Source organism: Colossoma macropomum, unplaced genomic scaffold (genome assembly GCF_904425465.1).
Source record: "Colossoma macropomum unplaced genomic scaffold, Colossoma_macropomum, whole genome shotgun sequence".
NCBI lineage: Eukaryota > Metazoa > Chordata > Actinopteri > Characiformes > Serrasalmidae > Colossoma > Colossoma macropomum.
In genome coordinates, this window is record NW_023494808.1 from 16310971 (window position 1) to 16338824 (window position 27854).

Genomic DNA, 27854 nt, shown 5'->3' on the forward strand with positions numbered 1-27854 from the left:
ACGAGGAGAGAGAGAGAGAGAGAGAGAGAGAGAGAGGGTGGAGTGGTGGAGAGTTTAGCGCAAAGGGGCCGGACTTCCCCCCCTCCTCCTCTCTTCTCCTCCTCTCCTCTCCTCTCTCTCTCTCCCCCGCTGCTTTAAAGACCAAAAACTTTCTGTTTTGTTCCTCAACTCTTCAGCCTCACTTCTCTGCCCTTCGGCTTGACGGCTCCTTCTCTTCTCCTCCTGCTTCTTTCTCTCTCCATCACTGAGCTTGTTTTGTTTCTCTCTCTCTCTCTCTCTCTCTCTCTCTCTCTCTCTGTCTCTCTCTCTCTCTCTCTCTCTCTCTCTCTCTCTGGATCCTAAACCCGAAGATGCTGCCCCTCAGCAGCCCTCCTCGAGCTCGAGCTCCAACTCTTCACTGAGAAAACAAAAGAAAAACAGAGGGATTATTCCAGCTCGCGCTCCTCTGAGTGTTTTTCCTGTGTTGTTGTTTGCGCGCTGACCGTCATGCTACTCGGGATTATTTTGTTGTTTTCCTCCTCGCTCCACGTGTGCCGCGCGCTTCTCCCTACTCCCGCCTCCAGCTCGCGCGCAGCACCTGCCGGACGCAACTCCGGGCTCGTGCGCTCGGTGGACCGGCTGTACCGCGGCGGCGGGCGCGCGGGCTTCCTCCTGGACATGGACGGCCGGCGCTTCCAGCTCGACCTGGAGAGGGACGAGAGCGCGTCGGTGGAGCGCGCGCTCGAGCTCGGACGCGGGCGCGCGCGCCGTCCCTGCGCGTACCGCGGCACGGTGGACTCGAAGCCCGAGTCTCTGGCGGTGTTCGAGCTGTGCGGCGGACGCGTGCGCGGCTTTTTTGCCGTGGACGGCGCGCGCTACAAGGTGCGCACGCGCCCGCGCTCCTCCGTCTACTACTACAAGCGCGAGGGCTTCCGCTTCGAGGCGGCGCGGGGGGCGGAGGCGCGCGACAGCTGCGGCACGCGTGACGCCGAGGAGAAACGGGTGTCCCACGCAGGGGGAAAGAGGAGGAGGCGAGGAAGGTCGGTGTCGCGCGCGCGGCACGTGGAGTTGCTGCTGGTGGCCGACGAGAGCATGGCGAAGAAGTACGGCTCCGAGCTTCGGCACTACCTGCTCACGCTGGCGTCCATCGCCTCGCGCCTCTACGGTCACGCCAGCATCGAGAACCCCGTGCGCCTGGCCGTGGTGAAGGTGACCGTGCTGCCGGAGAAGGAGAAGGGCCTGGAGGTGTCGCGCAACGCCGCCGCCACGCTCAAGAGCTTCTGCAAGTGGCAGAACCAGCAGAACCCGCTGGACGACGACCACGAGCATCACCACGACGCTGCCATCCTCTTCACCAGGCAGGTAAAAACAAAGACACGTGCGCCGCCCGCGCGCTGTGCTGATCATGTTCAACACGGGAAAAAAATCAGACTTGAAAGTGTGTGTGTGGTGTGTGTGTGCGTGTGTGTGTGTGTGTCTTATGTGTGTATCTTGTCTATGTGCGTGTATCTTATGTGTGTGTGTCTATGTGTGACTTGTGTATGTGTATCTTATATGTGTGTGTATCTTGTGTATGTGTGTTTGTATCTTATATGTGTGTCTTGTGTGTATCTTTTTTGTGTGTCTTGTGTGTGTGTGTGTCTTGTGTATGTGTGTGTCTTGTGTATGTGTGTGTCTTATGTGTGTGTCTTGTGTATGTGTGTGTGTCTTATGTTTATACCTGTGTGTGTTGCCAAGTGCAGACATAAAAAGGATTCCAAGTGCAAAAAAAAGCTTGTATGGCTGATGTACCCATGTGTGCCGCCTACATATTCAATATAGCAGAAATTAATATAATCAGTACAGAGCAGTGTGAGTGTGCGTGTGTGGTGCTAAGCAAAGACACAAAAAGAGTTGCAAGTGCAAAAAAGTGCCTGCATCACTGACACATGGACATGTGCTGCCTATGTATTACATAAATATTAATCAACATAAGAGAAATTGATACTTTTGGTATAGGAGAGGACTTTTGCATCTGCACTTGTGTCAGTGAGTGAGTGTGTGTGTATGTGTGTGTGTGTGTGTGTGTGTGTGTGTGTGTGTGTAGTGTTGCCAAAAAGTCACCTGCCTGCATTGCCATCCACGTGTGCTGCTTACGTGTGACACTAATATTTAATATAGGAGAGAATGATGTCACCAATATAGGAAGAACGTGCATGATCTTGTGTGTGACATAATGACTGTGTGACATAATGAGTGTGTGTGTGTATCTGTATGTTCTGCCAAGTTCACAAAAAGAGCAAGAATATCACCTGCATTGTTGACACATTCATGTGCTGCCAACATATTACACTAACATAGGACAAACCGATAATTTGTGAGTTTGGATCGTGCCTTTGACATGTGGTGGTAGTGAAGGAAGAAGGAGGGAGGGGAGGGGAGAACTCTGAGGTCAGACCTCCTTGTAAGTGAGGTGGGAGGTGTGTTGTTCCAAATGAAGAAAGTCACCTGCCTAAGACACTGAAAAATCCATGTGCACCACCTACATGTGACGTTAGTATTCCATATAGAAGCTTATATCACAAGTATAGAATGAATGTGTGTGTGTGTGTGCAGTGCCAAGTACAGACACAAAAGGAGTTCCAAGTGTAAAAACATCACATGCCTACATCACTGCCGCATTAGATATTATTCTATAAAGGTGATATTGATCATCGTTATAGGAGAAATTTCAATGGTCAGTTTTAATGACTGGAGGATGATGATGGTCTAGATTCATCATAATCAGAGAAGTCAAACCATCTGAAGCAAAACTTTTCATCCTTTTATCTCATCCTGCTCAACAAACATGAAGCGATTTTCTTTTTTCAGCAGGTGAACACCAACCTCAGCCTCCAGCTCCCAGCCCGTCGGCAAGTGTATGCCTCCTGAATGCGCGTGATCTTTCTCACAGCGTGTGCACATTCCTGCGCAGCCGACAAGTCAGCATTCAAATTGGTTTCTGGCTGAGATGTAAAGCTTTTTTACTTCAAACCACAGTCCTCAACCCTCCCCCCCTTCCCTCCCTCTCCTGCTCGCCCTCTATAGAGCTTGAGCTGTCGGGAAAACAAACAGATCCACCACTTGAAAATCCTTCCATGGGCTGAGACCACACTCGTCTAAGTTTCCCCTCTTCTGACAACACCAGCATCGAAGTACAAAGGCTAGCGCCTTTCTCGCTCCCCTCTCATGTGGTTAGCGGGTTTAATCCCCCCACTGGCTGCCGCGTCCCGTTGCCTGACAAAGTTTGCGGCTCATGTAAGTCATGCAAGGTCCTGTTGAGTTCCTTGCCTAACCGTGGTTCTCTGGGCATTGAGACTCTGTGCTTAGATAGGCTTCTCTTGGCACTGAGAACTCGCTCTGAGGTGCACTCGCTTGGCGTAGCCTGTTACTGTTGACGTAGCTTCCTCTTGGCAGGCTTTGCCACACCGGATTCCTCAGAGAGGCAGCTTCTCTTGGCAGTGCCACACAGCTCTGGGCTGGCACAGGGCGAATGGGTGCCAGCGGTGTGTTCTCTGGCAAAGCAGCACTTCCACACCTGGCAGAGTTGCCCCTGCATGTGTGTGTGGTAGCTGTGGTTGACTGTGTCATGTCAGTAGGTCGTGGTGGGAAGAGGGTGAGGGGAGGAGCAGACCAGCTGGCAAGCTGGAGAGTTGAGTGTGTGAAACAGACTCCGGGAATGATCACCCTCCATTTCCTCGGACTGCTGCTCAGTTTCCAATTTACACACTGTGACAGTTGTTGCTGAACATGGCATTATTTGTAAATCATTCATTCAATCATTCATTCATTCACCTTCTAAACCGCTTATCCTCCTGGGTTGTGGTGATCGCTGTAGCATATCCCAGCGCTCATTGGGCAGAGGCAGAATACTGACCAACTGAGACAGCTTCATACAGCACGTCACATATTTACAGTTTATCCTTAAGGAAGCCATATCATGGAAAACTGAATTCCTGAATACAAGAGTTTAATGTAGAATGTAAATTTTAAGGTTACTTTCCAGTTCATATAGTCCATATATGCATATAACTAAGATTATTACAGACTGCTTTTTGAATGGGGAGCAGCCAATCAGAACAGAGCTCATTTACATATACTGGTCGTAAACAGTAACAAAACAGTAACAAAAACAGCCTGCTTAAGTGAGAAGATGGGGAAGAAGAATTAAAACCATAAGTGGATCATACGTAACATTTTTTATGGTAGATTTGCTCCACCCACCAGACACTGTGACCTAACATAAGCTGTGTAAAAACAGCTGAGGCTGATATGTGGCCTATGTAATTGTCGTGTTGAAAGCAAGTTTACTTGATGTAATCGAACACTGCAATATGTATTAGATGCTATGTATTTATCCTACTACTGAAAATAAGTATCATAAATAAAGTTATGGGTTATGTTGACAGAAGAATTGCTAATGAACATTTTACGATTGTGTATTAGGTAGTTAAAATCCTTACTTTGAAAGAAATTTGGCAGATAAAATACTCTAGTGGCCTACAAGAATTTTGAGTTTGAGACCCCTGTCCAAAACACGTTTCAGAATTTCACCCACCTACCCCAAATACCAGAGAGCTTGCCCTCACTGACCACTTTATAAGGTACACCTACCTTGTTTCTACACTTTTTGTTCATTTTACCATATAGGTGCACTTTACTAGTTCAGACCATGCTTTCAGAAGCAGGCTGTAAGGAGGGAACTTTGAGAACTTGGGCTGGAGTTCCGAGCAGCTTCTGCTCTGAGCTAGGAGGCCCGATTCCTTCTTGAAGGACAAAGGTAAGACTGACTAAGGAACAAGGACATGGGGAGGTGGTGGGGTGCAAAAACATTGTCACAGGAAACAGAAAGTAGGGATAGAAAATTTATGGGATGTTAGCTTGGAAGCAGGAGGAGCTTCAGGCCTGGTCCTCCTCCCAAACTTTGGTTATTTTATAACTGCATTTTGTACTTCTACAACTATAATATGTAGTTCATCTGTTTCTCTGCACAATTTGATCATTTTTAGCTCTTTACCTTCTCCATCAAAAGTCAGGACCAATATTGAGCAGGTATTATTTGGGTCTTGAACCAAGTGTAGCTAATAAAGCGACCTGTGAGCTTATTTTTAGAAAGAGAAGAGGTATGTCTTTACCCTAAAGGACAGAGGGCTTCTACTCAGTACCTTCAAATGAAGGGATCTTTGGAGTGATGCCATAGAAGAACCACTTTTGGACCCCCAAAGAACCTTTGAATGAATGGCTCCTTAAAGTAATACTCTAGCGTTTTTCAACCTGATCTCTATCTATAGCATGCAGTCGATTACCATATACAGTCATTTTGATGCTTTTCTCTGTAATTAAAGAAAAACAAACAGAAAATCTGTTAGTTGTAAACACATTGCACACTGTTTTGCATTATAGGTCTATTTTAGGTCATTAAGTTTTTTGTCTAAACCTTTGTCAGTGGTTATGGACCATATGCTACAGATGGGGCAAAAAGAGATTAGGTAAAAGAATGCTGGAGCTTTGAGAAAAATTCTGTGATAAAGTTCTTTAGGCAACTCAAAGTGGTTCTTCTACGGCACAGGTTCCCAACTCTGGTTCTGGAGTACTCCTTATCCTGCATGTCATTAGGATCAAGATTGAGAATCACTGCCTCAGTCTCTGAACAATAAAGGCTCAAAAATGGTTCTTGACTTGCCACTCTAAATTTCCGCCTGTTTTGAAGGAGGTCATGTAGTGTTGATGCAATATGTTTCCTTGGAAATGTGTATTTGTGTTTATCTCAGCATACTTCTGCCATCACTCCAAAGAACCCTCCTTGGCACACATATAGGAAAAACATTAAATTGGTACTTGAGCACTGCATTATTAAAGTTATTCACGCTTGCACATCTCATTTGCAACAAATGGTTTTTCGGTGAACCACCCATTGACATGTTCATTAAGAAACGAAATATGTTTTTTCTTTGGCAGTACTCCAGACCAGCCTTTTTGGCACTTTTATTTTTAGTAAATAGCTTTCAAGGAGCGTAAAAAGGGAATGATCCAGTCTCAGTAACTTACAAACATCCTCAACATTCTTTTTGCTCCAAACCTCAAACCAGTTCAAAAGACAATCCAAAAACTTTCTGCAAGCTTGATGTGACTCTACAGAGTGTTCCTCATTTAGAGTGGGGGAAGAAAGCCTCCCAAAGAATGCGGCCCGGACACGACAGCATTGGCAAAGCCCTCACCAACACGCGCTTCACATCACGCTCTCTATTCCCTAACGTCTACGTCATTCATTCCCATAATGAGAACCCGAAGCATCCACGGCCCTGGATCTTTGAATCATAGTGTAGCGTGTGTAGCCTGGACAGACTGTTTTACCGAGACAAAACAAGTCCCTCCCACACATATACAGTTCCCAGAAACCCTGTGGCCTTCTTTCTGTTCCAGTGTGAGTTCAGGCATGTGGAGATGCCCATGGAGCTGGGCGCATACCAAAGCAGCCCGGAACAAGAGGCACATTGAGAGGGGACAGGCGGTTTTGTGAGCGCGCGTTTATGAGATGTTATATCGCGGAGGGGACGGATACAGGATCACTCTGACGCTGCGGGTCACAGAGACGGAGGACAATGCTGTGCCTGTCAGCAGTTGGACAATGACTGTCAGCCTGTTTAGGGGGACTGACTGAAGATGAGAATGTGATTGTAGTCAGAAAGGGACACTGTCAGATGTGTGAAGCACTGTGTTCCAGAAGTGAATAGACTCCGAGTTACCTCCCATTAGACTAACCCACTAACACGGGTACCCCCCCTCCAAAACCTGAAAACTCCAAAAATTAATGGTTTTGAAAGGTGATATTTATTTTTACCACACATGCTTAAATGGAGTTCAAGGGCCTTTCAGCCATGCTAACGTCTGCCAGTCTTAAGAAGCGAAACCTACTTTGAGCTGCGCCTTCATAAGGCATTGGATTTGAAATTTCACAGTCAGTTTGTTCCCACTCTAATACGATCCCACTCACATTTAGCCCCGAATTTCTCACAGTTGTCCACAGACGTTCTTATTACAAGATCATTTCTGGCCCCACAAGACTACCCCACTGCTAAATCATGGTTAATTCATGCTCATTCCCATGTCCATAGTTCATGACTGTGTACATGCGCATGAATGTGTATTTGTAATACAGAACTACTGAGAATTTCTGAGGTCTCTGATTTCTCCTGCAAGTCTTTCCCCTCCTGTTTGTCATAGTCAGCTGGGGTATTTCACACATCCTACATTTTACTGCCTATACTGTACACCGGCAATCCTCACAGATTTGGGACGGGCTCCTTCCATCCGTGACGCCGTCTGGCTGGCCAAGAGGTTTGGGTCCTGTGCCAGCGCTGGGCAGCAGCACCATGGGATCAGTTCCGGACACTTTTGAGAAACTCAATAGGACAAGAAGTTTGTTTTTGACAGCAGCTGGAGCCGGAGTCGCTCCCATTTCTGTGTTGATATAAAGGGAGGCGGCCCCTATATTAGTTTTACTTTAAGATATCTATCACTGTGAAGATACACAGCAACCGTGCTGTATGGGGACACGTCATCAACAAAACTCAGAAGACATGCAGATTCACTGGTCATTTTTGATAGTAATTACAATGGCTATATTTGCATTGTGGACATCACAACCCCTGGTTCCCATCACCACCACTGCAAAGAGTTGTCTACAATGCACCACTTCACATTAACCACTCTGAATTACTTTGTTTACATCTTAACAATTGAATTATGCAGAAATCTGTGGAAGTGCCCTTCAAATTCAAATTATAATAAAAGATTGCCTTTCCCTGTCTGCAGTAGATGCAGTGGAGAAAGTTCAAAAATCTGCACCTGTGACAGAATTTCTCCACTCGTTTGCAGGAGCTAATTCATATTGAATTACACTGTGCTTTTATCACTCGCAATAAATGCGGCTAACAGTTAAAAGCTGAGTACTAAGACTGCAGTTTAATAGGCTGATGATGAGGATCAGAGAAAGAGACAGAACAAAGAGGAAGCAGTGTCGTTTTCCCAGCCCTGAGAAGAACAACAAATCAGAACCAGCTGACAGAAACCCGTGGTGTGGGTCACACCTAGAATCAAGTATCCAGGGCTCTCTCCACCTCAGCTCTACTCTTCCTGTCTGTCTCTCCTCAGTGTGTTTGCTCTGAACTGACGCCAAGCGTGGGAGTCATGACTTGTCTTTGGATAAGCTGTAAGAGCAGGGCTGCAAGCCTTAAATTTGGGGTTTTACTGACATGACTGACCGGTTTACAGTATTTTTGACTGACATTCAGGCATCGTGAAAGCACAGAGAAACTGTATTTAAGTGAAAGTGTGACAGCTTTGTGAAGATCTTACTCAATTAAAAGAGTGGTGCAACAGTTGGCCCTATCATCAGGAGATCACGATTTCCATCCCTGGTGATGCCACAGCCATCCGTGGCCAGGAGTCTAAAAGAGCATAGTTGGCCTCACTCTCTCTGAGTGGGTAGGATGGCTCTCACATGTGATCACATTTCATGTGTAATCTCTTTTTTTTTACATATTCCAGTATTTTTATGTTTTTTAACATATGATCATATATTTTTTTTACTTGATCCCACATTTTTTTCACAATTGTTTTTCAATTTATGTCAAAAATAACACATTCAGTGCATATTCACATGTGAAATTAATAGACATTGAGCTGTCCAATGATATTGCATTAGCGACAGTTTAAAACAATGATGTGGTAGGTGGAGGATGCACATGCTAGCCTTCACCCTCCCAACTTGTTAGGATCAGGTGATAGGGTGCTGGTAGCGGGTGGACATTGGCTACAACTAAAGAAAATTGGGCAAAAATATGAAAAAAATAGTCAGTTAAAAAATGGAAGTATGGAGCCAAACATCTACTTGAGTGAAAGTCAGAAAGTATCGACATTTAAAAGTTCAAAATAGATGTTTTACCAGTAAAATGAAGTCAAGAGATCATAACACTTCCTTACCGTGACATATTTTCGAGTGAAACACTGAAGAACATCAGGGAGAGTCTTTGTAATAGCTGAGTGTTTTCACTTAATGATAGCTGGGGGTGGTGGAGGGGGAGGTGAAATGTGATATTATTGATTAATATTAATTTCCCTGCCTACTGGTGAACAGTGACAATATGTAGTTCATTGGTTAACAGTTTTGCTTGTCAGCTGCACTGACCAAGAACACTGTCATGTTTCATTTGAACAGCTGTCCTTTACATTGTATGAAAACTTCATGATGAATGGACCAATATAAATGCTCCAAAATCAGTAAAACCTCTTTGCGTTAACTTACACTAGAAGTTATGAATATTCTTGCCTTCTTGTGTAAAGGTCCTATTTTTGAGATGCATGTTTTTCTTTGGACAGTGACGATATGCTCTTTAAACAACTTGTAACTTTAGATATATAGATTTTGTAGATGTTCATAACTGGAAGAAAAGTTTGATGACAGTCAGAAATTGATATTTTTCCAAACAGCCAACTTTGTCACAAATTAATGAACTGTATGCAAATTTATGAACGTTGACAGCCCTGTGTATGATTAATGTGATGTTTGTGCATGTTAGCAAGAGACAGACCTCCTTTTCCATCTTTCTGTCCATCTGTTTCCGCCAACCCTCTTTCAGCTGTAAACTATTTTCATCATCTTTCATTTCTAGCCACTGTTAATTTTCCTCCCCAAAGCTGTTTTTCCTGGCCTCTCATCTTCCTCCTCCAGTGGCCTCATTATTCAGTGCCTTTGATTGACAGTCCGTCACTCTTTCCCATCTGATTGGCCGGATTGTCGTGGCTAGTCCCTGAGGCTAACATGTTTGGCAGTGTATTATATGCATTCGGGCAGGACGCTGTTATTCTAACTCTGAAAGGGCATCTACCACCACTGACCCAGCCAATGCCAAGACGCTCAGCTGCTGTTATGATGGTTGACTGACCTACATACCTCTCTGTTGGAGCTGCCAATATTGTTTTGCCTGAATATTTCCTAAACTTTCATTTCCTCGTGGCCTCCCTCGTCCTCCTTCTGGCTGACTCTAGGCCGTTGGTCAGCAGCCAAGAGAATTCCTCAAATCGCTGTCTGTGGATCTGTCTTTTTCTCTCTATGTTTCCATCTCCGTCTTTTGCCAGCGCCCCCGGCCTGTCTGACTGTCTGTCTCTCTGTTTGCATCTGTCCCTACTGTCTCTCAAATGTCTGTGCTGTGTCCAAAAAAGTAAAAGAAATGGGTGCAAAAAGAAGGAAAGAGAGCAAGACAAATAGAGGACAATATGAATTTTTGTTTTTTCAGTCTGTATGTTGGTTATGGAAGTGTACATATCATTGATCTTGCATAGCACTGCTATCACACGAAAAACCATGAATCTTTTGCCATTTTTGAAAATGCGAGTTACAGTGTTTGCATGTTGTCAAAATGGCATAATGAATAGACAAATAGAAATTATCCAGAATTACTTGGAAAAATATCTTGTTAAATTAACTTCCATAAAAAAATTGACTCACAGTTTTTTATCAAATTTTAATTTTAGTTTCCTATCCCTCATCTGCATATTTGTATGAGGATTGACAGGTGTGTTGTTAGTACCTGGATGATTTACTGCAACCAGGGCTGTTTAATCTTGTTTATTGTCAGATAGTCTAGTGTTTCGTCCCTTAACATGGCCAAGAGCCACCTACTTTGACAGGAAGGGACCGTTTAACTAGCGTTCCAAATGACCAATAACAGATGTGGTATATTTTTTAGCTAGACTAAAAAAGCTTAATGGGAAATATATTGGCATGCATTGGAAAACGCAAGTATATCTCACTTAAAAACTTCTAAATGCTTTTAAGAAAAGTCTTGAATAACTTTTAAAGAGGTGATGCGGTAAACTTCACAAAAAAGTCCAGCTATTATATCTTGCTCCAAAAAGCTCTGTAATGGCCGGCATGCTGTTCAACTGCTTGCAAAAGTTTCTTTTTTCATTAGACTGATAAAGCCTACTGCATGAAAGAGTAAAAAAACTACATAAGGACAACCAATCAGAATGCAACTGACAAAATGTCAAAAGTTATAGCCAGCTTAGATGCAGTAGATATCAGACGCTCAGTTTACGTGTGTGCGGATTCTCTACAAGCTATAAGTCATATAAGCAGTTGCTTACTGTCCCCAAGACACTAGTGGGCACCCAATGAGCACAGTTAGTGTTAGCTGCGCTTGTATTGATTTATTGTTTATTTATTTCATACATATGGTTTAGTAGGCAGTATTTTTCCTGTATATAGTTATTTACTGTTTTACTGTGTTTACTCTTTACACAATTTCTTTTTCTGATCAAAATGAATTTCATTCACAGTGGAGCAGCTCCATCAAAGTTAACACACATTCCTAGTTCTACCTTTTGATCCATCCATAGTTCCACCCTGAAGCCCAGCTGTTCATGCACTGTTTCTTTGCAAGTCCTCTCTGCAAATACAGATTTTAAATGGCAAGTTCCGCTGATGGGTGTCTTGATGAATTTTATTAGCACTAGAGGATGCCTTCAGGAGACTAAGCTAGACAGTGCTCACAGGAGAACAATGGACAAATCAAATGGATGAACCAGCAGACTAACTAAAGCAACAGCAAAGGGAAAGCTCAGTTTTATAATTAATGGACCAATAGAAATGATCCAAAATGACTTGAATAGAATTTTGTTACATTAACTCCCAATGAAAGTTAAGAATGTTTGGTCCTTCTCCTGTGAAGTTACTTTTTTGGAGATACGACCCTAAGTAATTGTAATAATTACAACCCTGGAAGGAAGTATTAATTCTCTGTCATTCTTGCATACAACTTAACATGACTAGGTTGAATGGGGGCCCCAACAGGATGTTGCTCATGGCTCCCAAATGCTCGGAAAGGACCTTGATATCTGAGGTAGATAGTTCAAATAATACAAAATCTAAGCTGATCCCAGACCCAACCTTTGGAGAAATGTATCCTGCCCTCACACTGGTCTGCTTCTCACTTAAATATACATTACACATCCTCTCCACTGATGTAATAGCCCACACTTTGGCCATCAGGGTATTTACACTGTGTACATATAGACTCTCCTGATGTTCCTTCAGTAAATTCACTTGGTCTCCGGAGGCCCAGGGCTTTAAGAGTGCCTTTCTCTAATGTGGCTAAGTTATGTTGGCGTCTACATCTACATGCGTGTGTGGATGAGATGTCGAAACAGACTGCGGTTTGTTTCCTCTAAGCGTGAGTAAAGGAGTAAATATACATCCAGTGAGAGGCTTTCACAGCTACCTGTCACTGGTCATTCTGGGGAAAATCAGTCTGTCGTTAAAGCATTGCTGTTTGTTTGTTTAGCTGGTGCACGAGTGTGTCTGCCTGACTGTTTAGCCCACGTGTGAATCAACATGGCACTGCACATGAGCCTGCATGGGTGCTCGTCTAGTTGTGAGTTTGAGAGCACATTGACTAATCGATCTCTACTCTGCAGAACAGTCATTGGCCCTCAGGACGTATTCACATTGATCTGTGTGGGAGAGATGATAGATCAATAGCTATCAGCTTCGTGCATGAAAACACGGGGGGTGGACAAAAGGATCCGATGCCGCATTCCGTTGTACTTGCAAGTTGTGTATTTCCGAGTCAGTACTCCCGATTTCAGATCTAGATCTTCTACTGGAAAACAAGTGCCTGCAGTATGAAGTTTTTAGGGCAAGTCATGGAATTTAATAAGCATCTTAAGCAAGTGGCAACCATGACTATTAGAGCTAGGCCTTTGGTTTAGGCCAGAAACCCACCTCAGCGATAATGCTAACTGCTGTCCGTATTCTAGTGGTTTATTAGCACTAAGCTAACGTCGATTCGCATGAATACTTTCTGACAAGGCTGAAGTCAGCATCTTATCCGGATTTTCTGTTTCACCTTAAGTGCTGCAGCAGTTACATTATGGTGCATTTAGGCACCTTTTAAGGTGGGACTGAATTTCCTACTAATCTTAAGATGACATACGTCAAAAACTGCAGCACATCACAGCACACACTGCTATTGCTACAGCAGCAAAGGGAGTATGCTTATTGCTCACATAGATTTTGACTGTTACATAGGGCTGTTTATACTTGTAAACTTAGTCTGACCAGCAGTTCAGTACTCTACATGGTGGCCTCCCACCCGCTATATTTATATTAAACTATATGGCCAACAGTTTGCGGACACGTGTTCTTCCAAAATCAAAGTCTTAAGAAGGAGTTTGTCCCCCTCTGCTGCCGTAACTGTCTCTACTCATCAAGGAAGACTTTACTCTAAATGTTGGAACATTGCTGTGAGAATTTGATTGCATTCAGCTGCGGGAGCACCAGTGAGATCAGTTATTGATGTTGAATGATTCGTTTTGGATCACAACGTCACTCCAACTCATTCCAAAAGTGTTCATTAGTGCTCCCTCACTCTAGAGAACACAGTTCCAATGCTCCCCAGCTTAATGCTGGGGGAGTTTCATACCCCTCTAGCCTACATTTAGCATTGGACATGGTGACCTTAGGCTCCAGAGCATCCTGTTCTTTTGTCAGTGTTTTCTATGGAGACAATACAAGCTGTGTGTGCATTTAAACTCCTGTATCAGCAGTGAGTGCACCTTAATGCAGCTGAATTCACTAATATGAGGGTTTGTCCACAAACTTTTGAGCATATAGTGTGTTTTGTATTCAAGAATGAAAAATGGCTATTCGATACTGATTTCTAGAATTTGTATATATAATATAATATAGTAATTCTGATGTGTTCTAGTATTGTCTATATGAATAACCTATACACACATTCAAGCCAGTTATCTTCCTGGGTCGCAGGGGGTGCTGGAGCATATCCCGGTCAGTATGCAATAAGGGAATTCATCATCAAATCATGATTTTCTCTTCTTCTATCAGCATGTCAGCACTGTACAGTCCTCATAATCTGCCTGATTTAACATTTATTCTTTATAGACACTCATATCATTCCTGTAGCACAAGCTGCTGCTGTTAATGCCATAAGAGTAATAGTGAAGCATACGATTTTAATATGTGGACCACAGAACATATTTTTGATATGGGCCTGGCATCTGCCACGCGCAAACTGATACATAACTAAACCAGGCAATCATAAAGACAGAGATCAAGTAAGGTTTATATTTATTACTCTGGTTGTGATACATTTATATATTAAGCATCTGCTTTCATGAAATATGTATACTTATACATTTTGTCGTTAATCTGTTTGCGAGATTAGTAGAGTTAGTAGATGTTAAAATAAAAATAGGCATTACATGAGGCAAAACATGAAAGTGCTTGTGTAATTTGCGACCCATGGGGGCCCTAAACAACCACTAATAGCAAGAGACAGGCCAGGCCACTCCATTGCACGTTTCCAAGTCAGAAGTCAAATTTTCTCTAAGACTTGAAGGTACAATTGAAAACAATGTGAGTAGATAAAGTGGGAGCACAAATTAGTGAGCAGGGTAAGCTACAGTACTTCCACTTAGTTTTTTCCCTGCTTGGACAACTCGATTTAACTCATCCACTACTTGTTAAGCCCTTAATGAGCTACATCAATGCAGTTAAAGTGCCAAAGACACTGAAATGTGTAGGTCTAGGGTACAGGTGGGCGATATGGCAAAAATGTAATGTAATAATGATACTTGAAGAAGTTTTTGCGATACACCATGTCGTGATATTATTTTTTTAACATCTGATAAGCTGGAACAGACACAACAGGTAATGCCACATTTAAAAAATACTATCAAAAACTATGAATCCAGCATTTAACACATTATGCTACACTAAATACAATTAAAACAGACTTATCATGCTCAAATCCACAATATGCTCAGAAAAGTATTGTAATGATTGTGATATGTAAATTATCACGATAACTATAAACATTGTCATATTGCTCAGCTCTAGTTTATGGACTCTCAAGACTGGTTAATGGCTACACAGAGACATTTCCTCAACCCAGGAGAAAGTTGCATTTTCTGCATTACTCTTATTTCACCCCTCTGCACAGCTACAGCCACTTTACACTGATACAGCACTGATACAGCTACATTATGTCATCATGCTTCAATCAAGAGGAGGAGGTTAAACAGAGTGGCACCAGTTGTGCATGTTTGTGTGTGTGTGTGTGTGTGTGTGTGTGTGTGTGTGTGTTTATCAGAATGTGATTGAGAGTGAAATTCCCAGTAAAGGTCTCAGTAGGACTCGAGTCATGTGTTTATGTGTGTGTATGTGCTCTGTGCAGGACCTGTGCGGGCATCACTCGTGTGATACACTGGGCATGGCCGATGTGGGAACTGTGTGCTCTCCAGAGAGAAGCTGCGCTGTCATCGAGGACGACGGCCTGCACGCCGCTTTCACCGTTGCGCATGAGATTGGTACACACAGTTATCATTTACACTGGTTTTCTGTTTGTTCAGAAACAGCATTGCACAATGTAGTGTGTTTCCTGTTCTAAAACTCCTATTGGAGGTCTTGATGAATTTAGCAGACCAATAGGGATAACTATAAGAAATGTCGGGCTAAATATGGGTGGGAACAATGCCTCATGAACGCAAGTACCTCTCACATTGTCGGCAGTCTCCAATGGACAGCAAGCCTGTCGTTAGCCCACAGATGTAATGTTCATGTGCATTTCAGTGTGGTAAAAAATAAACATTACCTCTTGCAAGCAAAAAACAATTCTGCTAATGATAGCGTTTTGCTAACTAGCTTGTTTTGCGCTTGTTGTCAATTGTGCTCCAGAACATTAATAGAGGAATTTGCCACAATCCAGCACCAAAATTTTAAGTTGTCCCCAAATGTGCGTTCTCATTATGAGATTATGTATGGCCTCACAAGACTAGTACCCAGTTTCCTAAAAGCACCTTAGTGTTGAGAACTGTTGGAGAGAGTGTTCAGTGTAATGCTCACTCTACCATTTGAAAACTGCCTTTGTGCTAAATACAGCCTCAGTCAGTGGTCCAACTAATAATCTACTTAATAAGTCCATCCTGGAGTGAAGCAGGGAAGACACTAAAAACACAGAGTTATGCTAAAGCAGGAACAACAGTAAACTGTGGCTCTGGACTTGCAGCCTAACCTTCTTATTCTGTTTCCTTATTACTGCTATGAGTTTGACAAGGGGCAGGAGAAAGATGCATTACATACAACTGTGCTTTTAATGGTGATAAATCTTGCCTGATTTCATTACCTCTTATGGTTCTGAACATAAAGATTTCACCCTCTGGATCTCCACAGAAGAGCTTTATGAGATGTATAACAAAATCTTGGCAATGTTTCTGAGATCCTTCCCAGTTTTATGAGATTTGTTTTACATCAGAGAAGACAAAAACATAATTTGGCATCCATATGTCCCCTGATATTTTGGCAGTTGTATAATTTATCTGCCTTCGAAAGCACAGCCCAGGGAATACTCTTGCCTTCAAACTCATGGATTACTCCCCAGTGAATTTAGAAACAAAAAAAATTGCTCTAATGTGGTTTGTTCTCAGGGCACCTTCTAGGACTGTCCCACGATGACTCCAAGTTCTGTGAGGAGAGGTTCGGCTCCACAGAGGACAAGAGGCTTATGTCGTCCATCCTAACGTCCATCGATGCCTCCAAACCCTGGAGCCGCTGCACCTCGGCCACCATCACCGACTTCTTTGATGATGGAAATGGTGTGAATCTACCTCATGGCTCTTAAACGTGATGTTTTTAAAGTGGCTGCCAAAACAATTCCTTTTCCTTTACTCTAAATGTAATCAATCAGTCTAATCAAGTTCAGTCTACTTCCATTTTGTCTATGTTTATATATAACAATATGTCATACAGTGTCAGAAACCACATAAGCAAGCCTGTCAGAGATGACTTAAAGGGAAATTCCACTAATTTGTACATAGTTCAATGTATCAACAATGCATCAGGTACTTGTTTAACATCTTTCTGTGAGGTAGCTTTATAGGCATTCAATGCTTTGGATGTCTGGTTCCTATCACCACCACTGTGAACAATTCTGACCTAACAAGCTTCTCTGCAACGTTGTATCTCACATCAAAACACCCTGAACGACTTTGTTTAAAAATTGGTAGAATTCCCTTTTAAGAACACATTGTGGTTTGAGGGAAATGTGAGATGATTTAGATAGGCATGTGGTTTGCATGATGGGAATGGGTGGCCACAAGCTTCCATTACTTTAACCTAATTAGCCTCGTAGCTCTGATACAAAACTAAAGTCGCAAATACTTTGGACATCAAACATGTCTTGGCTGATTGATTACATTTGTGGCAAGGGGAAACTGTGTAAGTGACAGAAAAAAATGAGTTTACAATGTTTTTCCTTAAACCAAATGTAGTCATGTTTGGTGTCTGAGGTTTGCTCTTTTAGCTGTTTTTGCTAACAAATAATGGAAGCTTATACCCCACCAGTTAGCATCATGCAAACTGTATCCCTACGTCAACGTACTTGCCTCAAACTGCAGCGAGTTTTTAAGTAATATCAACCAGACATGCTAATGTGGTTTCTGACAATGTTTTACTGTTATTTTTAAAAATAGACCAAAGAACATGCAAAATTCAGGCTTCAAGATAACTGCTACTACTGTTTTTAGCTATGCTACTTTTTTCCATTTTCATCGATAGCACTATAGTGTAGCATGTCAGTTACATTACTTTACATAAGCAAGGCTATTTAAAATTACTTTTTGCAGTTTGAGGCTAGTGATGATTTAGACATACCATTTGCAAAATGCTAATAGTAGCCATAAGCATTCCTCTGTTTAACCTAATTAGCCCTGTAGCTTCGGTACAAAACTAAAGAGGCAAACTTTGGACCCCAAATGTGTTATTTTTAATGGGCTAAAATTGGGTTTTATCACTTTAAGAGAGTGAAAACATGCAAATGCCATCACATTCTCACAGCAATCACAGGATTATGCCATGTCTTCTGTAAAATGTTTGGCCCCACACTTTTGAGCACTTTAGCAGACAACAATTTCACTTAATTGTTCTATTATACACAAAGCACGCATAGCACCAACCAAGTTTAATAAACGAAGGCCCGTGGGTCTCTTCACAAATACGCAATAGCCATGGTAATCAGAACTTATATGGTAATTGGAATGACTTAATTTCTCTGAGAAGTACTTGAGGAATCCAAATCTGAGTAGTGCTAAGAAGCTAGCACTTCATTGTGTTAATTCTTCATACTTTCGCTCTCCTCTATAGCGGAGTGTTTGCTGGACATGCCACGCCAGCCTATCCTGGGCCCTGAGGAGCTCCCAGGTCAGAGCTATGATGCAGTGCGCCAGTGCCGGCTAGCTTTCGGGCCTGAGTACACGGTGTGCCCGGGCATGGACGTGTGCGCCCGCCTATGGTGCGCAGTGATCAGGAAGGGCCAGATGGTGTGCCTGACCAAGAAGCTTCCAGCTGTAGAGGGCACACCATGCGGCAAGGGCAGGATATGCCTACAAGGGAAGTGTGTGGACAAGACCCGCAAGAGGCACTATTCGGTAAGTTTGGTGAGGAGGTGTGCTGTGGGTTGGGGAAGATGGTCTGAGGAGCATGGTGATGAATACGAATGTGTAATTCAGTGAGGCTTAATGGACGGGTTTGATCTGAATATTTGTTCAGTTTCTTAAGTGGGTTAATCTTGTTGTTGTGGGCACTCAATGTACATGTACATACAGAGTATGCTTTTGATGTAAACTGGACAGCCCTAATGTTGGGTAGCACTTGCATAAACAGTACCCTCACCAATCAAAAGTTTGATGTGGTTTGTTCTGCCACACAGCTTAAAAACTATGCACTAGAATCAGAGAAACTTTGGTACCAAAAGCTAACAACCAAGCAAAAGCTAACCTTAACTGAGACATCGAGCTAGCTCATCTGTCTGTCTGTCGCCCATCCATTCGTCCTTCCATATGATCATTCACCCAGCCATGCCAACATTCCCTGGATGCACTTCAACATGAAGAGGAATAAGAACCTTACCCTCTTTAGGATGTCACCATAGAAGCTGGTTAATGTTTTGAGTCAGTAAAATCAGCAGAGCTTAAACAAGCTTGTACAGTTGTGTGCAGTCAAAACAGAGAGAAAGCAGGCGTGAAGGAGAGATCTAGAAGGAGTACGTGAAAAAGGGTGAGAAAGATTGACAAGGGCTTTGAAGGAGACCTGCAAGAGACACTTATTAGAGTTGGAGAGCGAGGAATGGAACGAAATTGAAAGATGGATAGATGTATTAACTGTATGAAGGAAAAGAGCAGCTAGAGGCAGTGTGTAAAAGAGACCTGCTGAAAGAGAATGTGATTGGTAGCAGGAAAGAACGATAGGTGTTTTTATGTGCTGAGAGGCTAGGCATGATGTACTGCTCTCACAGAGCAGGACCGCACTACAGAGAGAGCGCAGGAGATGTGTTAAAAGTGCATGGAAAGGCTCTCCAGGAGGCACTGTTTGGATAGAGAGGTAACGAGAGGGAACTTAGGATGGAATGTGAAGGAGAGGGACAGTGAGGGAGGGAAAGTCAAGCAGGCGTGTTGAAAGGAAATAAAGAGAGCACCTAGGAGAGGCGTTATGTGGTGAAAGACAGAGAGGAATTCAGCGTGAGGAGAGGTGGGACAGGGTTAGCAAAAGAGGCACTGACGAGAGATCAGCGGGAGATGCCTTTAAGAAAACTGCAAGTAAGAGCAGGTGAAATGAGGCATGAAGGTGTGGGCCTTACTCTCCTGAGAACAGGGCTTATATGAGAAACAGGAAAAGAGAGAGAGGAAAGGGAGATGAGAAGTGGAAAGATGCAAGTAGGTGTTCCAACATGTGGACGAGACCCACAAGACGGCCATTAAATGCGAGAGAAAGAGGGGATGAGGAATGCTACACAATTAAGAGAACCATTTTTTTCTTTTCAATTAAGTTGTGGCCAATTTTTCAAACTGCTGGTAATGCAACATCATTGAGCAGCTCAACACACTTGGAGGAGAACATTAACTGCCAATTCTGAGTGATAGAAGGAGAGGGAGGGCCATCCTCTCCACCCACAGAGAATGGGTCCTGGATTTTGTAATCAGTGATACGTTAACAGTATATTAACAGTTCAATGATTGCAAAACCCAGGAAAGAAAATTGAATTCTTGTTCTGGATTTCAAGACCTCTGGCTTAGACAGTTGGCATAACTGACAAGAGAGCCCATCTTCAAAAGCAGTGCTCCTCCACCCACTCCCTAGGGCCCACCAGATGGCCCAAATCTTTGCTGTATCATTGCTCCTGGTAGACCTAACCAAACATTCAGTGTTCTTGGTCCATGAGTGTTGGAAGCTTGGATAGACCAAAAACGTGAACCTACTCTAAGGCCCGAGAATCACTGTTTAGCATTAGCTCGTAGTTTATGTTGTCAAGTTAAAATGGTTCTTTCTATTGCATCAAAATCCTCACTCCCCCTCTTTCACTTGCACTCAATGGTCATTCTGAGTGACCTCCTGGAGCTCTACCTTTCTGGTTTAGTTTTGAGCCTTACTCTGCTAAACAATCTCCTGATCAGCTGGATCAAGTGCATTAGGTCAAGGTTGGAGCTTAACTCTGTGGGAAGGTAGATCTTAAATCTCTTTGTGGCCAATGCTCTAAAGCAAGGGTTTGCAACATTGATGGAAGTAGGAATGGTTTCATGAACAAAACAAATTTACACAACTGTCTACTTAGCCAATCAGCCAAGACATGTTTGGTGTCCAAATTGTACTTATTTAGTGTAGTGGTGGAGCTACAAAGCTAATGTTAAGCCAAAAGTTACCCAAATCTTTTCTGCAAATACACAGCCAAAGCTTCTTTCAGCCCACACAAACCACATCCGTGTCTTCTTGAAGTTCGCACAGACTTGTTGATGTAATTTAGGACGTAATATGACTTACTGCAAACTATAAAGATACCATGTAGTTAACCACAGCTATTTTAGACTACAGGTATTGTGCCAATTCCAGTGCAGGCATGAGGATGCAACAGAGTACATTTGCGATTTCTATTGTCTCTGCTAATCTGGAGTATTTGAACCAAGGAGATCTGTTTATAAATGGAAACAACAGAAATCACGAATGTAAAAGTAGCTAAATGTAATGTAATATGCCTGCGTAACATGTGTGACTATTGACTTCTGGTGTTTGATAGCAATGTCAGCCTCATAGCTTCAGTGCTAAACTAAAGAAGCAAAATTTGGGTACCAAGTATGTCTTGGCTGATCAATCACATCTGTCAAACCATTACTTAAACATTCAAAGACAAATATGTAGGAAAAACAGCCTGTTCATCATATAAAACAAGACATGAAACTGGATACGGTCAGAAGAAGTGTGCTATTTGGTAAGATGACCAATTTTGTATGAATTCAGACTACAGTAATAGACAGTATCTGGGTATACTTTCTTCCAGTGCTCTCCATGAGTTATTGTGTGCATACCTTTGTAGAAACACAGCCGTAAGACGTTGCCTTTGCCTGAGGTAACCAGATTAATGTCAAGCATATTTGGCCCACAGGGCTTGGGGAATTTCCCTTACTGTCTCTTCTTTCCTGAAGGCTGCGCGAGTATTTTTGTCCATGTCTGCCAGGCCGTTAAGTGTTGCGGAGGACTCATTTTCTTTTCATAGGACAATGTTCCCTTTGAGAGTATTTGCGTGCATGTTTGTTTGGAATTAGGAAACGTGGTTCTGGTGTCTTCCCTTCACATACGCTCATGTCTTCCCCTCCTTTCCTCTGGTGAACTTGTCTTCCGTGGTGGTGCTCTTTCAGAGGGTCCAATGTTAAGGGCCTTTGCAGTGCATAGTTGCTCACTCGAGACAGGTCTCCAGCTGTTTTTGGCTAAACGCTTGTTTATTACGAATGGGAATGGGTGTGCACACACCCTTATATAAAACCTCTCTCTGAGACTCTTTCAGCTTGCCATTCATGCAACCGAATTCTTTCAACATTAAATACAGTCAAGAACAATGTGCTTCAGTGACTCCCTCGAGGACTGCAGATCCCAGGTGGACCCAGAGCCCCTTACGGCACTGGGCAGTTGTTTTCTTTTGATCGTCTTTATGCTAGTGGCAAACATACTTTTGATTTTGCAGTACAATTCCATTACTTGTTTCTTCGTCCATGTAAATAACATGCTCTATTCTCTAAGGGCAAATTCTTTCTGCTATCGTTCCACCAAACTCTTGTCGCAGTTTGTTTTCAAGCAAAGTTTCTTGGTGCGTGTTCCTGTAAATTGCCTTCAGTAGTACGATTTCATAAATGATTTAATAGAATTCGTGAGGAAATATAATGTACTCTTTATAGCCTCAACTCATTGACCTATTTTTGTGTCCTTTCAGGCCTCTAACCACGGTAGCTGGAGTTCCTGGGGGCCGTGGGGGACATGCTCTCGGACATGCGGAGGTGGAGTGCAGTTTGCCCACCGTCTGTGCAACAACCCCCCTCCTCGCAACAACGGGCGCTACTGCACCGGAAAGAGAGCCATCTACAGGTCCTGCAATGTCACTCCCTGCCCTGCGCAAAGTGAGTGCCCCCGACACAAATACAAACAAACATACAACACAAACCTTCTCAAAGGATGCACCAATCACAATATCTTAAAGATATCTTTAATATCTTCATATACATTTAAACTCATAGTTCACAGTACAACTCATGCCCATTACCTGTAATGTTGGCTTGGGCCCGACCAATAAATCAGGTGGCCGATATATCAGCCAATATTAGTAATCTGCAATATTATTGGTATTGGATGATAACGTGCCAATAATTAATGATTAATGATCCAGGTGATAGGACAAAACAGTGTCATGTTACCATTACTGGTAATTGTTCAGAAAAATGCCATAATGCTTGATGTCATGACGGCTAACTAGAGTAACATTATTACGTGAAACACTTAATTGTAATGAATGTGTTTTAGCTTTCATTTGTATTGATAGAGATTTTACCTCAGGTAATCTGCTTTTACTGTATCACTGAGGACAGTGTTACCCAGAATTCTTTGAGGTTTTAGCTTCTCTTAATTACCTCTTTTTTCCTATTTTTCATCAGTTCTCTTCATAGTAAATGTTTTTGTTTCACAACGTGATATGTCCATGCTAAATCGTAGGACTGGATGCATTTAACATGTTTTTGTTGTTCACTATGATAGTATTTTGTGTTCAGATTTACCAGTATGGCTTGTCTTGCTGTGATAAAAGTAAACAGGTAGTGACTTTAAGCTTAACAGTTGCTAACTGGGCTCTCAGTAGACAAACTTGTAAGGTTTTGTTCTATTGTCAGAATATCACATGTCTTAATCCTGCTGATACCACAGCCCAAGAGGATGTCACTGATTACGGTCATCATGATATCACTAAATCTGTGGATTGTCAATAATGGTTGATACCAGCCAGTCATTATATTTGTCAGAATTTTCTGTTAAATGAGTGACAGATTATGTATGGTATGTTTTTTACAGAAAACATACCATACATTTTTGCCAGTACATTTTCTATTTTATTACCTTTTTTCAGTGTATGTATGGTTTAAAAGGTCAAATTAAGAAAATGCATTAACTACATTTCACACCACTAGTATAAATCCCACCCATTAATACCACTACTATTGCTACTATCACTACAACTAATAATAGTAATAATAACAACAACTATATTCATTTTGTGTTGCTTTGTATCCGTTAGGTAAGACTTTTAGGCAAGAGCAGTGTGAGGTGAGGAACGGGCCTCAGACTGACCCTAAGGGAGTGAAGACCTTTGTGGAGTGGGTTCCCAAGTACGCTGGTGTACTGCCAAAGGACATGTGCAAGCTGACTTGTAGGGCCAAGGGCACAGGCTACTATGTAGTCTTCTCTCAAAGGGTAAGTTCAGGGCAGTTATTCACAATATAATGACTGCACACAAATTTTGCACAGAGCTGTGGCATGAAGTCTTAACCAGAATTAATGAGGGCTAATAAGTGACGCAATTGGTATTAAGTGGTATTAAATTACTAACCAGGCAGCATTAAACGAAATGCTTGTCAAGTCCTGTTATCCTGGAAAGTAAGAAGAAGAACTGAGCTAATGACCAGGGCTTTGCCAAAAAGAACAGTTCAGCATTTGGCAGAGACACCTACCATGCAAAGTGAAAAAGAATGACTGTTTGTTTTTCCTCAGGTGATAGATGGAACTGAATGTAGGCCCTACAGCAGCTCAGTGTGCGTGAAAGGGAAGTGCGTGCGCACCGGCTGTGATGGTATCATAGGCTCCAAGCTGCAGTATGACAAGTGCGGCATCTGTGGTGGCGACAGCACCAGCTGTATAAAAGTGGCTGGCAACTTCACAAAGAAATGGTAGGAGAATGCTCATATGCACCAAGTTGTTTTTGCAATTAATTTGCCAAATGTTCGCTGTAAGTTTAGATGTAACTGTTCTTGCATGTTGTCAGTTTTCATCTTTTATTCAAAGCACTTAACAGAAAGGATACAATGACATATTTGATACTCGGTCTGCAACTACTGGATGTTTCATTTTCAAATATTCTGTCGAATATTATTTCTTATAATAATTACTTATTTTTCTTTTCATTTTTTACTTAAACTTAACTGAAATACATCAGGGTACTGAAAAAAAAACATAACTGTGAAACAAGAAACTAACACAGCACAATGCTATTCGGAGGAATTACACCAAATCTGGCAACACTGAACAAGTTTTAATATGATGAGCAGTGCAGAGAAACAGAGGAAGCAACATCTTTTCAACCCTTAATAACTTTGTTGTTAAGTGAGTGGCTGAGTAACTGCAATTCTACATGATGAAGGTTTAGAATGCTGCACAAACACCACTTTCCCCCAGAGCACACTCTACACTTAGCGAAATGTTGGACTTTACACCTGGTGTAGTCTCAGTTTGTTTCCTACGACTCCAAACAGCTTACTAGTTTTCACACTCTCTTTTATTCTTTATAATAAATGTAGCAAAGCTAACTAGATAGCAATCCAGAGCTATTCCAGAACTCATTTAGACTGCACCGAACAATTAAACTTGATATTGTCAGCTCAAAATAGGCTCTGCTTCTTTGTCCTTAACACACTAGCATTGAATAATGTATTTAAAAAGCAGTACTTGAGTGCTTATGTCACTTGAAACAACTGCTGATCTTGTTTTTTGCATGAAAAGATCATTGTTTCACAGTGTGAAGACAACTGCTTGATACTGGTGACTGGAAAGCCTGTTAAAGTGTGTTACTAAAACATGGTGCGCATAATTGAGTGGTTGCATAGAAGTAATAATAGTGTTGGTTATTCAAATGAATTTATAGTTATAATGTATTTGAATTATTGAATTTGTCAAATTTTATAAATGATAAGTTGCAGCCCTATACTGTACCGGTGGTTCCCAACCCTGGTCCTGGAGAAGCACCAACCTGCAGATTTTGGTGTTTTCCTCACTCTAACACACCTGATACAACTAGACAGGCTCTTTCTAAGTTGAAGTGAGTGTGTTAGCACAAGGAAAACATGGCAGCACTTTATTGGAAGACTACCTACATAGTCTTTAACACATGTGTTAGCACTGAATAATCTATTCAAAAAGCAGTACTGGAGTAGTTATAAACGGCTTATGTCCATATTCTCATGTTTTATGAAGAAAATGACATTGTATTGACATAAGGGTCATTATACTAAAGTGATGGACATTTGCTCCCTTTATAACACCATTGTGAAGCATCACAAAGCAGAGAGCAAATTAGGAAACCATGTACCAATTCAGTGAAAGCTTTCAAAAGCCTTAAAAAGATAACTTTCATTTTCTCATATATTTTCTGTGTCACTTTAGTCTGAGGGCATCTTTTATTCAACTGATGAGCTAATAAGTTCCATAACTTGAGAATGATACTTAAAAAAGTTTAAATAATGGAGCTTTATATCCCCAGAAATAAATGGAACTGATGTCTTTCACTTTAGTTTAAGGGCCCTTATGTCAATACAATGTCATTTACTTCATAAAACACCTAAATAATACTGATATAAGCTGTTCAGTATTGCTTTATTATGTTTTATTTGATTTATATGCATGTGTTATGATGTCTCTATTTTGGTAGAATTCAAAAGTGTTACCAAAAACACTAAAATGTGTAGGGCAGGGGTGTCAAATGACCAAGGTTGAGACCTACTGTAGTGCTTCCCAAGGATGTCCAGGCTGTCGAGCTTGGTAGTATACTGATACATCATGCCTTGCTGCTTTGAAAGAAGGAGCTGTTAAGACTAGCATGCTAATCACATTTTTCTCCACCTTCTCTTCCTCTAATCCCACCTACAGTAAGGGCTACACTGATGTGGTAAAGATCCCCGAAGGCTCAACTCACGTCAAGGTCCGTCAGTACATGCCAAAAGGTCAGACTCGCTTCACAGCCTACCTAGCCCTCCGTCGGCCCGGAGCAGATTACCTCCTCAATGGCAAGTTCATGATCTCCACCTCGGAGACCGTCATCCCTTTGAACGGCACTATGTTCAACTACAGTGGCTGGAGCCAGCATGATGAGGCCCTCCACAGCATGGGGCCTGGGGCTCTCCGAGAAAGCCTGGTGGTCCAGATATTGGCGACCGATGCAAAGAAGCCACTAGACATACGCTACAGCTTCTTCATGCCACGCAAGATGCCGCTCCCGCCTCGGACCACCTCACTGCTTTCCGCCACAGCTGCAGCTTTGTCCTCAGCTGAGGTGTTGACCATGACCACGGAGATGCCCTCCACGATTGAACCTGCATCAACGACCCCACCTGGACCTAGGTGGGTGACAGGGCCATGGATGACTTGCTCCAGGACTTGTGACACGGGCTGGCAGAGTCGCACCGTTCAGTGCAAGGACCCTCAGGGTAAGCTAAGTAAGGGGTGCCCTCTGGGACCCAGACCTTCAGCCTTTAAACACTGCCTTGTTAAAAAGTGCTGAAGAACCTTCAAGGAAACAGACTTGGGAAAGCTTGCTCTTATGGACACGTGCCTCTTCTTCCACGTCCGCAGTGGAAGGTCTCAAGAAGAGACGGACAGATTGGAGCACATAGAATCTTTTGGAGCAGAACCATAAAAGGTTCTTTTGCAGTCGTGATTGTTCTTATGCTGTTTCATGGCCTAGAATGTCACTGTGGAACTTTGGCTTGTATTCTGACGATGACCTTGGACAAGGAGCGCCAGCCCTGGCCTCTAATGCAAAACAGTGACTTCATCTACAGTCTGGATTCACTGATAAATAGCCACTCCTCTCCTGACAACCACATCTCTTTGTCCAGTCACTCCCCTTTGGGGTTCAGTGCATGTCCATCACCAGATGAGATTTGAACTGCAATCCAGCAACAACAACAGAAATGAAACCTTAGGTTCACATAGAGGACTGCAGGTGAATTGAGATATTTCCACACCATGGGACTGTAGTGAGACTACTCTGGCTTTGGAGTTCGACAGCTCTAACAATGGTGCAGACCTTCTAGAAATGGAAGCTTGTAAACATGCCCATTGGAGTGTATTTGTGACCAATACCTGTTACTATTTTCTTATGTTTATGTCCAGCACATTCTCAAAACAGCCTGATGGACTTTTCTTTAAAACTGAAAAAACCATAAGGGCACATTTTCACATTTCATTGTGAGATCTGTTGCCCTCCATGTGTGTATGTTTCTTTCTCTATGTGTTCAGGATCCTTTTTGTTTATATGTGCCATGGATTCTTGCACACCAAGAGGGATAACTCAGACCATACGTCCTATCCCGTTTTCCACTATTGACACTTTGCCATGTAGAATTTGGAACACTGGCTGAAGGAATTCTCCAGAGTAATTCACATCTCTATCTGTAGTGAACTGTCAAAAGTCAGAGGCCAC

At 42.5% G+C, this 27854-nt stretch overlaps 1 protein-coding gene across 1 annotated transcript; it reads left to right on the forward strand.

Annotated features, from left to right (window-relative positions):
- The first annotated feature begins 486 nt into the window (after window positions 1-486).
- LOC118797995 (A disintegrin and metalloproteinase with thrombospondin motifs 5) lies at window positions 487-27483 on the forward strand. The gene is made up of 8 exons (XM_036557291.1): window positions 487-1341; window positions 15258-15390; window positions 16507-16674; window positions 18221-18504; window positions 22332-22515; window positions 23679-23854; window positions 24152-24327; window positions 26300-27483. The coding sequence occupies exons 1-8, from the start codon at window positions 487-489 to the stop codon at window positions 26928-26930; spliced, it is 2607 nt and encodes an 868-aa protein (XP_036413184.1). The 3' UTR covers window positions 26931-27483.
- Window positions 27484-27854: the final 371 nt, after the last annotated feature.